General features: G+C 37.5%; 1 protein-coding gene across 1 annotated transcript in view; it reads left to right on the forward strand.

The window, feature by feature from the left end:
* The window catches only part of LOC110372625 (ankyrin-2), a 61,033-nt gene that overhangs the window by 43,134 nt on the left and 2,865 nt on the right, over positions 1-15,034 (forward strand). The window contains exons 38-52 of the mRNA XM_064041786.1: positions 11-223; positions 465-740; positions 824-1,628; positions 1,703-1,930; positions 2,018-2,141; positions 2,223-3,664; positions 3,744-3,880; positions 3,973-5,215; positions 5,359-5,475; positions 5,903-5,998; positions 6,962-12,581; positions 12,884-13,008; positions 13,702-13,859; positions 14,302-14,458; positions 14,729-14,834. Coding sequence (XP_063897856.1) covers positions 11-223; positions 465-740; positions 824-1,628; positions 1,703-1,930; positions 2,018-2,141; positions 2,223-3,664; positions 3,744-3,880; positions 3,973-5,215; positions 5,359-5,475; positions 5,903-5,998; positions 6,962-12,581; positions 12,884-13,008; positions 13,702-13,859; positions 14,302-14,458; positions 14,729-14,834 — 10,847 coding nt within the window. The remainder of the gene's footprint in view (positions 1-10; positions 224-464; positions 741-823; positions 1,629-1,702; positions 1,931-2,017; positions 2,142-2,222; positions 3,665-3,743; positions 3,881-3,972; positions 5,216-5,358; positions 5,476-5,902; positions 5,999-6,961; positions 12,582-12,883; positions 13,009-13,701; positions 13,860-14,301; positions 14,459-14,728; positions 14,835-15,034) is intronic.

Raw genomic sequence — 15,034 nt, forward strand, 5'->3', positions numbered from 1 at the left:
TCTCTTACAGGTCGAACAACAAATATCAGTGACGAGTATAAAATCAGACCTAAGTAGGCACACTAAGACCGATTCCATGGGTTCTGAAGCTACTGACATGATTAGTAAACTGACATCCCAGGAGTCTCCAGCACAGTCAGCCATTGATAAGGCTGATTCATTAGCTGATATACAACAGAGCACTGAGAAAGATTTCAGCTTTGTTTCGCAAACTGAATCTAAGGTATGTAAGAATTTTTCAAAAAGTTTTTTTTTTATGTTTGGGACTTACAAATACTTAAATCTACAAAGAAATTGTGTTGGACGCTATGCAACAGGATTAAGTTGAATGATTTAGTATGATACTTAGTTGACTATGTAAATAAATTGAGTATAGGGAATAAATTGATTCACTTCTTGCTTGATAAGGCCAAGATAAATCAACAAAACAGTAAGCTTTTAAAATAATAATCTATTGTCACCAGGTGTATTCAAAGGATTCCAAACACCGCAGTGACTCATTAGACGAGGCGTCACAATTCTCAGACCTGGATGACCAGATTGGTACAAGTCCAGCTCACAGGCCTCACATTGACAAAGATATAGAACAAACTATAACTAAAACTGAAACTATTACTGTTTCGACTAGTCTAACAGATAGAAAAGATACTAGAGATCAAACTTTAGAATTTTTGAAGTATGAAAGTGAACACAGTTCCCAAGTTCTTGAATCTGCTTTAGCACCAAAGGAAGCAGAAAAGGTAATTTGGTAGAACGCTATTTTTAATAAGATTCTCGCTTTTTTTTAAATTGTTGCATCTGTAAACATTTCGTTTATTTTTAGATATCTCCAAAGGAATCACCAGTCATAAGCGCAAAAGCGCGACAATTTATTGAGACAGTTCCAGAAGACGATTCTGTACAAGAATGTTTCTTTTCGAAGCGCATCTATTCGGACTCCTTAGAAGACTCTGAACATACCGACTCAAGGAGACACTCAGAAGCCGAGTCACTTAAATCAGACCAGTCTGATGTGAAAGCTAAAGTATCATCATCTGATTTCGATGAACGAGCAGAATATGAGGAAACTATTGACTCTGGAAGTGGGTTTGGAGATGAGAAATTCGAAGAAAGCGTCGGCTTCACTTCGATGAGAATTGATCCCAAAGTTGTGGATCTTGAAAAACAAGACTCTGGGTCTGATAAGGCCGATGAATCAGAACCCGTCTTCAAGAAAATGACACCAAAACGATCACATTCCAGATCAGAATCGATTTCAATAACAAAATTGAGCGATTTACAACTTGACTTGGAACCTAAAACAAAACATGAATTCCAAATGATCGTGACCGAAGCTGAAGAAGTTGATCGATCAGACAAAGATGAATTGTCTGACAAAATCTCTTCTGAAAGTAGCAGGGAGGTAGAAATCTCTGATAGAAAATCTTCTGAGGGTATTTCAGATAGGATAAGCTCAGAAGATGCTGTTACAGAAAAGAAGACTTCTTCTGAAGAGGATGCTACAAGAGAACGAGAGCCTGTATTTGAACATGGAAAAGAAGTAGTGACAGCTATAATTGAGACAGTAAGAGAACCTGAAACTGTTGAAATGAGAACTCAAGTTGTGAAAAATGATGTAGCAGATAAAGGTAAATAGCATACTGTACTAAAGTAACAAAATGCAATTTTATAATGATTAGATTTAATCAATGTCTTATTTCAGTTGACGCAGTGAAGCGCCAATCAGTCACATCTGCTGGTTCCGGATCAGTCGGTGAGCTACGTTTAGAAGAAAAACGTTTATCAGACGCTCACAGTCTGACTGAGTCTAGGGACTATACCTTTGAAGAGTCAGAGGATGACATTGGAACACAAGGAACTCACGTAGACATGTCCAAAGAAAAGGTTGAGATTAAACCTGAGAGTGACACTAAGCCTAAGGCTGTACCAAGTGTGTATCAGTTATTACATAACTACTATTTTGATAGACAGACGTAGTTCTTGTGTCGCAGATAATAATACAAACTTATTGTTTTAGGTAAAGCGGAACAATTGAAACTAGCTAAACTGACTCATGGAGATTCATTAGACGACGTCGAAGGTTTCCCAGAAGATCATGTAACTGATTATGTTCATAAACTGCCACATATTGCTGAAATGGGGTATGTATATGTCTGTTGTTATTAAATCAATATTTTTTCTTAGAGTTGCGTTGTATACAATTTGTATGTATTCTATTGCAGTTCCATCCAAGATAAAGACCTAACAAGCGATTTCTTGCGTAAAGAAAGAGAGGCGCAATTGAAACGTGAAACTGTTAAAGTAGTAGCAACTGCTGTTACTGAATTTGTACAACAATTAACACAAATCACGAGTGATGTGACCATACCTGCACCGCTAGACAAAGTGGAAACTACCACTGATATAGAATCTGTTTTACCCGAAAAAGTTACTGGTGCTGTAGCAGAAAAAGTACTGACAAGTGTTGTACCCGAACCTACACAGCCTGAAAAAGTTATCACTAGTGTTGTAACAGAAATAGCGCAACCAACAAAATCTGTAACAACCGTCGTAACAGAATCTGTGCAGCCTGAAAAGGTTGTAACTACCGTTGTGACAGAAACTGTGCAACCGGTGAAAGAAGTAAGAATAGTTGAAACAGTTCAATCAGAACACGATCAACATCCTAGAGAAATTGTTTTTACAACAAGACAAACTGAGACTAGCTACACCATATCTTCTAAAGACGAACCAACTGTTATATCAGAAGTCAAGACTTTTATCAAAGATGGTGCTACCACAACGGTTGAGGAAATCATCGAAACAAAACAACAAGTGATAGTAAGAGAAGGTAGTAGTAAGTTTGATGTTTCTAAAATTAGAACTGATACACTTGGTCACTTTGATGTCGGAGAAATAGATCAGGCCAAGAAATTTGTGCCCAAAGACTTAGATCTAGAAGAAACTACCGAAATTACAAAAGAACATGTAAAACCCGTGATTGATGATATTCTACATAAAGGCACTATTGCTGCTGCGGCTAGGAGCCCTGTGCTAGATAAAGATATTAAGACAATTACTAAAGAAATAGTAGAAACTGAGAAACGTTCCTACGATGCTAAAGTTCCTCACAAAGAGGAACGAAGACATTCGTGTATTAGCCCAGCTATATCCCTTGAAAGGATTGCTGAATCTGAAGTTGAAACTGAGGAAGAACCTCCAAAACCAGTCAGCCTTGTAGCAGAGACACAAAAAGTAACGGAAATAAAGACTGAATTGAAAAAGTCAGACTCAGCTATGAAACAAATGGCTGATAATATAGAAATAATTATAAAACAGGCCTCTGAAGATATTGATCTTTCTTCCGAAGAGCATGCAGCTGATGACGAAACTCAAGATATCGCAGGCCGAGTATCTGTTGATTCTATAATCGAAGAAGCTGTGACGACTGTTGAAGGATATTTAGATGAAAAAGATGCAAAAGAACAAGAGATTGAAGCTAAGAAAGAAATTATATATGAAGAAACGAAGAAATTCGCTAAGGAAAGACCCGGCTTAATCAAATCACTATCAAGAGATAGTGGAGAAATTGTAATCATGCCAAAGAAGAAACACCCCAGAACATTCTCTGTTCAAAGTTCTCCTGAAGAAGTTGAAGAACAAATCTACACTGATTCTGAATCTGGTGAGTAAAATAAAATTCAAGATGAGAAGATATTGTTTAGGTCAAACTCATATAATTTATGATCTTGAAATATTTTCAGATATGGACAAAGCCAAAGTTCTAGAAATTATAGAACCGAGTTCAGATATTGATGGAAAAACTCCTGCGTCTAGCTTCGATACTAGGAAAATTCGTACTGACTCCCTAGATGACGCCGACGATTTCCCTGAGAAGGAGGTAAGCAATAAGCCTATTATGTAAATTAAGCTGATGATTATAATTGGTACTATGAACAAATAAAAAATCACTTTTAATGGTCCGTGTTTCAGGCTGAATTCTTCGGCGATGATGAAAAATATATGGAAGATGCACCTGAATCATTCCAGGCAGTGAAATTTGATGACACAGCTGTTCATAGCGATATGGCTGGTCCCAGCACTAGTTCTATTCGTGGATTAGACGAGGACGACAAGTTTACCGAAAAATTCGTCAAGAAAACTCATTTTGTGGATAGTCTAATGCGCTCAGATTTAGTATCAAAGTCTACTACGGAGTCATCGGTTACTACAGTTATATCGACTTTAACAAAGTCTTCAGATGAAGATCAGAAGTCTGTTCTTGAAGATGGAACGTCTGCCGATTTTTCTAAAATCAGCGGAGCAGACTTGGTGAAAGACCCTTCCAAAACTTCAATGGAAGCCAAGGATGATTCTAAGTTCGAGGAACAAATCGAAGACCGTGGTACACCTGACTTGTCCAAGAAGTCTATAGACTTAACGAAAGATTATTCAAAATCTTCAATTGATAGCAAAGATACTTCTAGAGATTTTGCTACGAATGAGTTATCTAAAGACTCTACTGTAGATTTAACTAAAGATTTTTCAAAAGCTTCCGTAGAGAGTGTTAAAGAAACTTCAAGGTCCATTGATGAGAAAACATTCTCTGAAGACCATTCTTCTTTAGACGTGTCCAAAACTCTAGCTTCTGATGCCTCGGAAGGTATCACAATAAGCAAAGAATTTATTGAAGAGGAGAGATCAGTTTCAAGAGTTGTAAGGGTTTCTACTAGCTCGTCCCAGGAAACATCCATTTTAACGGAAAGCAAATTATTCAGCGAACAAGATGAAAAATCATATGAAAGGGCAAAACCTTCCGATAGAACTGAACAAGATTTTATTGGTGAAATGGAAGAGAAGATTGCGCAACTGCAGTCAGAATTCAGAAAAGAAGAAGAAAGTATCAAGGATATGGCTGATTCAGAACCTGAAGTCAAAGTTGAGAAACATGTTGTTACCAAGGAAATAATTGGTGAAGATGGAGTAAAGCGAATAATTCAGGAGACACATGTGACAACAGAAACAGTTGAACATGTAGTCAAAGATATGAAAGAGTTTGACGGAGACAAAATTAAAAAAGAACCTTTAGATGATCAGGTTGAAGATGCTGATATCCTGAAAGAAGCGGAAGACGAAGTGCCTGACATGAAGGAGTTAAATAGAAGGTGTTCTAATCTTCTCGAAGACATTTCACAAGGAGCACTTATTAGGATCGACTCGTCTCATGTCACTCACGGTGAGTGTTTTGTTTGACTTATATTTGTCAATTTTCCATTGTAATACTATCATGTTCATCATCGCTTTTTTATATTTTTTTTCGCTTACTGACTTTTGCATATCACTTTTGATAATAATCCTAATTACCCTTGACTTTTATAGATCTTGTTTCGAAATTCTCCAAAACTCCACCACCGTCCCCAGTTGACCTGACCCTCAAAGAAAAATCCAAAACCGATGATGGTTCTGGCGAAAAGCCTGCCGGGCTACAACCTAAAGGTAAGAAATTCTCAAAGTAACTGAATAGAAAAACATGCAAAGTGGATTAAAACTTGTCAAAAATCATATATGTCAATATTTCTACCCCTAAGTAAAAGAACATCTTGGCGTCAGATAATTTTCCATGGAGACACTTTGATAAAGAAGAGTATTGCATTAAATACTCTTAAATATAGGTTTTTATAAAATGATGATTTCTGACAAGTTTCCAATAGGAGTGGCGTCGTAGTTAGTATTTGCTACGAAAACACTAGAGACCACAGCAATCACTAAATCACGATCAACAAAAGAGAACAATAGAATGCTAATTACACTTCATGACATAAAATCATCAACACAAGAAGACTTTGTCACTACTACAAACATTAGTGAAGATTTAGCTAGAAATTGTGCTAGAAGTAGGTGCTAACACGACCCTTGAATTTAGGCTCCGATTCGTCGTTCCTGGACGCTAGCCGTCAGTCACCAAGAGCTTCTTCAGCCGGAGACAGTGTCATCAGCGAAACAGAAGCTCACCAGAGTGGTCAGTAACTTGTATTTGGAACATTTAATCAAAAATTAACTGTAACTTTGAAATTTTGAGATTTTTCAACAATCCTTATTATAAAGTCCCTTAAAATGGATTACGAGTAAATTATTGCAAGCTTATTGCAGTAATGTAGTGGCAAAGTAGAGTCATAGCGAAACTTTACTCTTAATTTATGTATGTAGTAACAACCATTATAGACTGCCTTATTTGCCACACTCTTTATTTGTACGCCAATTATCGCATGTGTCGTGGTTAATTTTGTACACTAAGAACTTGACTTTGTTTCTAAAGACTTAAGAACGAAGCCAGTGAACGGGCAGCACTAAAGTAATAATAGAATGCACTGAGGCTGAGCAACATAAAATACATAGATTTATGTAAATGCGACCCCATCGAAAATAAAAGATAAAAGAAATGAATTAGTTCAGTTGCAAAAGTCACTTAAATGTATGCAAATATTCGTCAGCACAGTAAATTTTACTTTCTTTCTTGCGGAGCCCTTACGTTGCTATAGGTAAGTGGACCCACAAGCAACCGAAACATCACTTTGTTTTATCATTGCTTCTTTACCCGAAGAATAACTTAATTTCTCGTTTGATTCGCAATTTTTCATCTATTTATCATTCACATTTGAGTAACGTTTCGCTTTGAATCTAAATCTTTATTTATTTATTTTACCATTTTATCATCTTGAGCTTCCATCGCTATTTTCTAAATATTCTCATCACATCGACATAATCTGCAACATAAACACGCTTTTGGTGCTTCTAAAGCATAATAAAATGTCACTGTTTTCAAAATTTTGAGCAAATGCACACTAATTTCAGAATGTACGCGAATTAATAATTGGATTAAATTCAACTAAATATCCACCACCTTTTTAATGTTTAGCACCGAAGATTTTCTGTTTAAGCCAAAAAATAAATGATTGCTAACATATCTTGTATTTTTTTGCAGAGGTACTGATGGAAGCGTCTAAGGCACTCACTGCCGCCGCCAGGCCCAAGTCTCCAACTAAACATGTAGCTGATAATATGACTTTTGTTAATGTCGATCAACCGACCATCACTAGTGGCGCTATAGAACTTGTTGATCGAACAATTGAGAAAAGCATAGATGTCATAGATCAAATAAAAAAAGAGCAACTTGCCGTTCAAATGGAAGAAATGCAGAAGTCCACTTCAAGTGACACGTTCTATAGCGAATCTAGAGTTGAAACTTCATCTTCGTCAGTACATAAATCATTTGAAGGTGGCGAATTGAAGTTCCAATCCATTGATCCCGAAGCTGTTATGTCTGACATGGTTGCCAAGTTTGGCACTAAAGATGAGTACAGCACAATACTAACGCACAAGGAAACTGAAACACGAAAGATTTCTGGCCAAGAATTCTTTTCTGAAACGAAGCAAGTCTCATCTTCAGATGATGACTCGTTAGTTATTAAAACTGAAACAAAACATGAACTAAGAGGACAAGAACATGAAATGAAAGAGAAGACAGTTGTTCGGAAGGAAGGAGACCAAACAGAAACATCACAAAAGAAATTAGAGAAAGCTCATGAAGCTACAGCGAAAAGATCTGATACTGAAACGAAAACTGTTCGAAGTACAGATGACACAGATATAATAAAAGTCGAAAGAGAGTTTTCAGAACAGGGACTTTACACCGGCCGACAAACAAAATCCGAAGAAAAGATGACTGCTATCAAAGATGAAACAATCAAGAAAAAGCATGATGTAAAAATATCCGAACGTGATTTGTATCATGAACAATGGGGTAAAGAATATTTTACGGAACCAGGTGAATTAGAAAACATCGTTGAAGACGATGATAAGTCCAGAGTGGCATTTGTTGATTCTACACTAAAGATCGTTGAAAAGGATGAAGTAGTATCTAGTGTAGAACTCTCTGAAAAGGGTAAAGTGGTAAGTTCAACAATAGAACACCATAAAGAAGAATCTGTAATAGAAAGCAAAGAGCATGATGATCTTAGCTCTGATGCTTCTCATGCACCGAGTTTTAAGAGTGAACCAACTGGCAAACGAGATTCTTCGGAGGGAAGCCCCAAGAGTAAATCGAAGTCATTTAAGAAAGACGATGAGACATACGAAGTGAACTTTATAAAGGAAATCAAAGTAACGACATCCCCAGTAAAGAGCACATTTAGCCGGACTGGAAGTCAAGACACGCATTCTGAATCAGAAGCTGCACCTGAATTACCTCATGATGATAGAACTGGAGATACGCCGAAAAAAGAGAAACCTTCTAAGTCTCCCATAAAGTTACCGCAACAACAAATTCAAGATCAAGTTTGGGAAGTTTCTTTACAAAAAGCTGATTCATTTGAGGTAGCTGATGAGATACCAAAACCTAAAATAACTACAAGTGTGGAAACATCAAGTACCACCACAAAGAGTTCAGACAGTGACACTATTTTAGAGATTCGAACGGTTGTTGAAACAAGAACTGAAGTTACCAAAACGTCCAAAACTGACATGTCCCCGATAACATTTGAGCTATCTGATGAGATAAGTACGACATCTAAAGACATTATGATAAAATCTGGTGAAAGCGTTGATACGGAATGTATGATTAAATCCTTGGAGTCACATGAAGGTGAAGTTTTACAGAAATCTATGGATTCTACTGTAAGTGCTGAAACCCTCCATGCGTCTGAATTTTCCACCGAAGCTGATTCGGCTTATTTAACAGGAACTGATCATAAAAGAGAAGAAATCAAACTAGTAAAAGAAAAAAGCCTAGAAGACATTTGCAGTAGTGGATACGATACTGATCTCTCCTCTGCCGAGTTTCATGCGACGAAACTCGAGTCAGAAAGGGTGGATTACGATTCACTGATGTCTGCTCAACCACTTACCGACTTGTCAGTTTTGGAAAAAACTATAGATGAAGTCAAGCAGTCTCTAGAAGCAGCGCAAGGCGAAATTATTAGTGAGAAAAGTGATGGAAGTAGCAAATACAAGCAGTCACCCTCGGAATTCCAGTTTAAACTCTTGATAAGTCCCGATAGACCTGAAGTAATAACTGAAGAACAGCATGACGATCATGATAAAACAATAGTTTCTGCTGAAAAGGAACATAAGGTACTAGATAAAGTTGACAGCTCGTCACCAAAAGTAAGCTCGCAGGATGATACCACGACGTCTGATGAAGAAAAAGACACAGTTCACATCAAAGAATCGAGTCCACCATTAGACAGTGCTGATATTTCAATCAGATCAGACAGTGGTCCTCACTCTATTATTGAGACTGATAGTGAAATTATTCTTTACGACAGAGATAAGTCAATCAGCAGTCTCGAAGTTAAACTAAGGGAACAGAAACATATAAAATCTAAATTGGGCGTAGGAGATCGGCGCTCAGCATCTGAAGTAGAAGGGTGGTCTAGTTCAGGAGAAAGCCACTACCATAGCTTTGAACATTCCGAGAGCAGGCCATTATCCTCCGATATTGAAGTCATGATGACCGCTCAAAGCGGTACAGAATTCGAAACTGCCATGACAAGTCACGATGTTTCATCGCAATCCTTGAGGACATCTAAGGATTACTTCACAGCAGGTAGTTCGCTTGCTTCTCGAGATAGTATGAAGAGCTTAGATTCTGATGGATCTAGCCACGTAGCCAGTATTGATATTTCTGATGCTTCAGAAACCCTCGTACCTTCTGCTAATGAGTTGAAAGAAGAACTGATGGAAAGTAGTACGTATGTTGAACAATTTTTACATGAAGCAGAAAAAGACCCGGAAAAGATTAAGGATGTAAGTGAAGAGGAAGGGTCTGCCGATGAGGAAGACGGTAAAGTTGATGTAATTGAACCTGTCGGTAAGATGAAAAGATCACACGAAATGAGATTCCAACCTAAAGATTTAATCCCAGAACATTTTCCAACTGAAAGCGCTTCAGAGAGTGTAGACATTGATGAAGATTCTATGAAAGACAAAGATGGCTCTGACACCACCATTTCAAGTCAATTGAAAACAGATGAGATTTTATCATCATCCATATCAAAGTTAGATATGCCATCATCTCAATCAGATTTAGACCTTATTGAAAGTAAAGAAGTAGTTACAAAAGTAACAACGCATTCACAGGAAGCTATACCATTCTCTGTTACTAAAATAGAAAAACCCCAGAGAGAATTTGTTGATGTGGAGAGTGAAATTATTCCCGTTGGATCTTCCGAGTACGAGGATATCGTGAGGCACGGAAGCATTACACCAGAACCTAAAAAAGTTTCGAAAGAAGACGTTACTATAACAAAAAAAACTATTCACGACGCTGAAAGTGCACCTGGAGAAGAAGTACATGAAGTAGTTGAGGAATGTCAAAAGAAAATTGTAAAAGAAGTAAGCGTTATTCCTTTCCCGAAAACAGAAATACCACCTAGTCAAAGGGAATTTGTAGATATCGAAGATGATATCATACCAGTTGGATCCAAACAATATGAAGAAATTCTGAAATCGAAGAGTGATTCATCTGTCCCTAAAACCAAAGTTGAAAAGTCTGTTGCTAAAACACCTGATTCTCAGCTGGACAGCAAACAAACTTCAACGTCCAGTTTACAGACTCATGACCATCAATCCCTTCAGTCTACACCACAAACTCCATTATCTGCTCCAAGTCAAAGTTCCCTGTCTACAGATAACGGCCGAGAATATGTCCTAGATGACATGTATGATATATCAGAAACCCCTGAACTAAGATCAGATTTAGCTGACACTAGTAAATCAGAATTAGTTATAACGACTGAAGAAAAAACTCTACAAACTTACGAAAAAGAACAGGAGTCTCCCACTAGTGACGAATTCGAAATGGTCGATAAACCTAGTGAAATGGATGACTTTGTAGTGATTGAAGAAGTTGCTAAAGAAGCTCAGGAAACCGACACTGAAGGGAAAAGTGTGCAAATAAAAATGCAGAAGTTCGAAAAACGACACGATACTGAGATTGAAGAATACTTATCTAAAACTTCCAAAAAACAAGATAGCACCAGCAGCGCATCTGGCTCATTATCTGACGAAGAACTGTTACAATATGAGTTAGAACAAAAGAAACTTCAGGCCCAAGAATTAGCAGAAATAGAGGCTGGAAGACGATGGATACAAATGCAATTTGAAGGTGATCCCCGATATGACTACGAAAGAGTACCTTTAGAAGATATCAAGGAAGAGGAAATGACTGATTTTGATGCCAGCAGGATTGGTAGTTTGACTTCTCAAAAAGAATCAATAGGTAGCTATGGTAGTTTTAGAAATTCATATGGAAGCCTATCTGAATCTGAGATGGCATCTCGAATAAGGTTTAGGGTGAGAGGCGACAATGATGACATTTCTATCAGTTCATTGCAAGAGTTTGAAAATCTTGAGAGGGCGTTAATGGAGCAATACCAGCAACATTCTTCATCTTCACAAGAATCTCTCAATGGTTCTTTGCCAAGACGCTACATTCTTAGTAGGAGTCAAGGTGATGATATTTCAGTATCGAGCTTGAAAGAATTCGAAGGCCTTGAATCTGCTTGTTTAGAAGCATTGAGGGCTGAGATACTTGCAAAACAAAAAGAAGCACTCCTTATGGCTGACCCTAAAGAAGTAAGTGGTAGTTTCTTGGAACGAGAGAAGCGATCGTATAGTGGTAGTTCGGAAAGCAGTCCACCCCAGAAAGGTGGTAGTCCTAGCCAAAAGAGTGGTAGTCCTTCTCAAAAAGGTGGCAGTCCTTCGCAAAAGATAGGTAGTTATGGCAGTCCTACACAAAAGATCCTAACCGAATCTGCTAGTATAAGGAAACTGATTGATCAACAAATGGCTATCGAACAAAAATTACAGCAACAAATTACACCAAAAGTAATTACCGTAAAGAAATTCGATGATAGAGGAGCATTCTTTGTCCCTGAACCCGAACCGGGCACATCAGAACAAGAAGGTGAAACATCAGGAGAAGTTACAGAAGAATGCAAGAAGTCTTCATCTTTTGTATGTGCCGCAGCGCCAAGTGACGGTTCTGCTGAATCAATACCAGGAGATTGTGAAGAAATGATGAAATTATTAGATCAAGAAGAGAAAACAAAAGAAAGTCAGGCGGTCACTAGAACATTCACAGATGGTGGTGTTATAGAAGTTGTTAGAACAACAACAGTTATCCAGCAGCGATTTGTAGATGGAAAGAAAGTATCTGAAACTGTGTCTAGCACTGACGGTGAAGGTGCTGTTGACATACCCGCCAGACAAAGAGCTCTAGAAGAAAGTGCTATGTCCTATGGATCGGAGATGTCCTCATCTATAACATCTCAGCCTTCTGAGATGGATAGTTTAATGACCGTGCTAGAAAGGCATACAGATGGAGAAGTGGTGACTGTAACTCGTCAAACGATAACGTTGGAAAAGCCTGAGGATCTTGAGTTCTCGAGGGAGGGGAGTCTAGTGCGTGAGCTGTCGCCCTCCTCTGGGAGATCGGTGGCTCACAGCGTAATCTCGTTCTCCGGTAAACAATTTACAGATCCTGCTAGTGGCTCGTGGAGCGGCCAAGATGAAGAGTTGAGCTCTTCTGGCAGTTTCAGCAGGTTCGTCTGTTTGTTTAATTTGAATATTAAAATAGATTACTATAAAACATAACCTTCTTCGGGTACAGTAGGGTAAAAATAAGGGTTCTTTCTCAAAAACCGTGAGAGTTATTTACATTATGATGAAGAATAGGCTACCGAAATCTTTTATGAACGGAAAAATAAAGATTCGTTTGCTTCTCTTATTTTCTTTCAATGTTTAGATCATCATCATGTCGCTTAATTTACGTATATATCACACTTTTCTAAATATATTCTTAAATAGCACTATCAGATCTACATTCTATGACTGTTTCTATCAGGGGCGCTCGCGCAGACCTGATGCTAGGCAGTACAGACAGCCTTGAGGCAACCAGTTCCAACGCCACGCGCGCCACCTACAACTATGAAGTTGACACGCCAATGACTGGTAGCCTCACGTCTGGAGGTGAGTCTGACAATTTGAATTTTAGTCATTTTGATCTCGTCCGAGATTCGGTAAAGAAATTTTTGGAATGTGAGTAAAAGAAATGAAGTTCGTTTTTTTGCTTATGTGCACTGTTTAAATCAGGCACATTTCTACATAATATGAAAACTCTGATAGTTTTAATTGTTGAATCTCGGACAATTCTATAAACAATATTTATTACTTTGACTTGACCTACCTTCTTATCATATGCGTGGCTTTTCCATTGGCTTCCAACTTATTTCTTACCAATAAGTGCCAAAATATTTATTTATCCCAAGAAATTATTATCATAAAGCTTACATAAATCTAGGTTATTTTTATATTTCTGTATTTTATCTTGCCTTTATTTTACTAACAGCATGAGCTACCATATTCTATAATCATCTCTTTGTATTTTACAGAAAAGCTTTCCCCTCATCCCCGCTTTTATCTTTAAATCTTATCAAAATTAAATTAACTATCTCAAAAATGTTTCAAGAAATCTCGACATTGTCAAAATTAGAATGCCAAACTTTCCATAAACAAAGCTAAAATTCGAAAATTTGGCAATTATCCCCCCCCCCCTAAAAAGTTTTGTGTAAACATTTTTGAGACACTTAAGTTTTTTGGAATTATTTTTATTTGTACATGTTGCTACCCCGCCAAGCTTGATACTAATCAGAAAGATAACAGCGGTGCCCCCTCCAGGGTCAAATACCATGGTATCATCCCTGGACACGTTGGATCCCATCACGGCTGTCCAGATGGAGAGCCTAGAACACCAATCCACTAGTGAACATTATTCTCATGATTATGAAGTACAGGAGCCAGACTCTGACACTGAGAGATTGGTAAGTTAAAACATCAATTAATTTTTACGAGAGGACCGAAGAATTGGCTGTTTTTTTGTTTTGATGTAAAATTTTATGTAGGTATTATGGTTCCTTTTTTCAGATTTATTGCCAAACCGCCACTTAGAACTGTAAAAGCAAAGAAATATTCATTGTGTAAAATGTTACAATATTTAACTTTTCTACCCACATTTCTCTGATGCATGCTTTAAACATTACTAGAACCGAAACCCTTACTTTTTTAAACGCTCATTTGTTCTGAATTTGTCAAAAAATATTAAGGGGTTTAAAACACCTGTCTTAAAACTGAAAATTATGTCTCACTCATTGCATATTCCACTCAATCTTAAATACCGTTTTCATGTTCACGTTCACTTATGACTTCATCTCAATCACCTTTCAGAACTTCATCAACTAATTATAGGCCTCCATTAATTTCCAGGAGTTAGACAGCCGAACTCCTAGGGCTAAGGAACGTACGATCATGTTTGACAGTACTGACACGCTCAGTGCTGTCAGTGGTGATGGTTCTGTCAAGGAAGCCGCTGTGGAAACACCAGCACCTACTTTCTATATTGGAGACACTCCTATTATGAGAGGTATGACTTTCTTTAAAGATAAAGATAGATAAAGATATTTGCAAATATGGGTATAGCACAGTATTCATCAAGATGTACCGTGATTTGGTTTACACCAGTTCTCGATATTTACGTAGCAAGCAACAAATATATAGCTTATTTACGACAACTTAAGATAGCTAGGCGAAAAGCCCATAATAAAGAAAAACAACAAAGTGACACTTTATAATCACGCCCTACTTACGCATGCCAAATTAGCACTGCCATTTGAGGTCTTCTTATTCTTTCTAGGAGAACGAAGAGAAGATGAAGACGGTCAACCAGCCCTTTCTGGAAGTGCTCCAGCATCATTACCAACTGCTACACAACCATCACCGCCCATTCCTGCTCAAAGAAGGTAATATTATCTTAGTCTATAACAGAGTGAGTTACTTCAACAAAATCTTAAATTACTTCTTCTGCCTAGATCAAAGCATTTATTGCTTTCATATTTTAATTTATTTTCTTTCTAACTTCTGCCATATTTAATTTCTAAATCAAGCCTTTACTTATCATCATTTGCGCAGAATTATTCTTCATTGTTATTTCATTCTTTAT

Source organism: Helicoverpa armigera, chromosome 26 (genome assembly GCF_030705265.1).
Source record: "Helicoverpa armigera isolate CAAS_96S chromosome 26, ASM3070526v1, whole genome shotgun sequence".
NCBI classification, from domain to species: Eukaryota; Metazoa; Arthropoda; class Insecta; order Lepidoptera; family Noctuidae; genus Helicoverpa; species Helicoverpa armigera.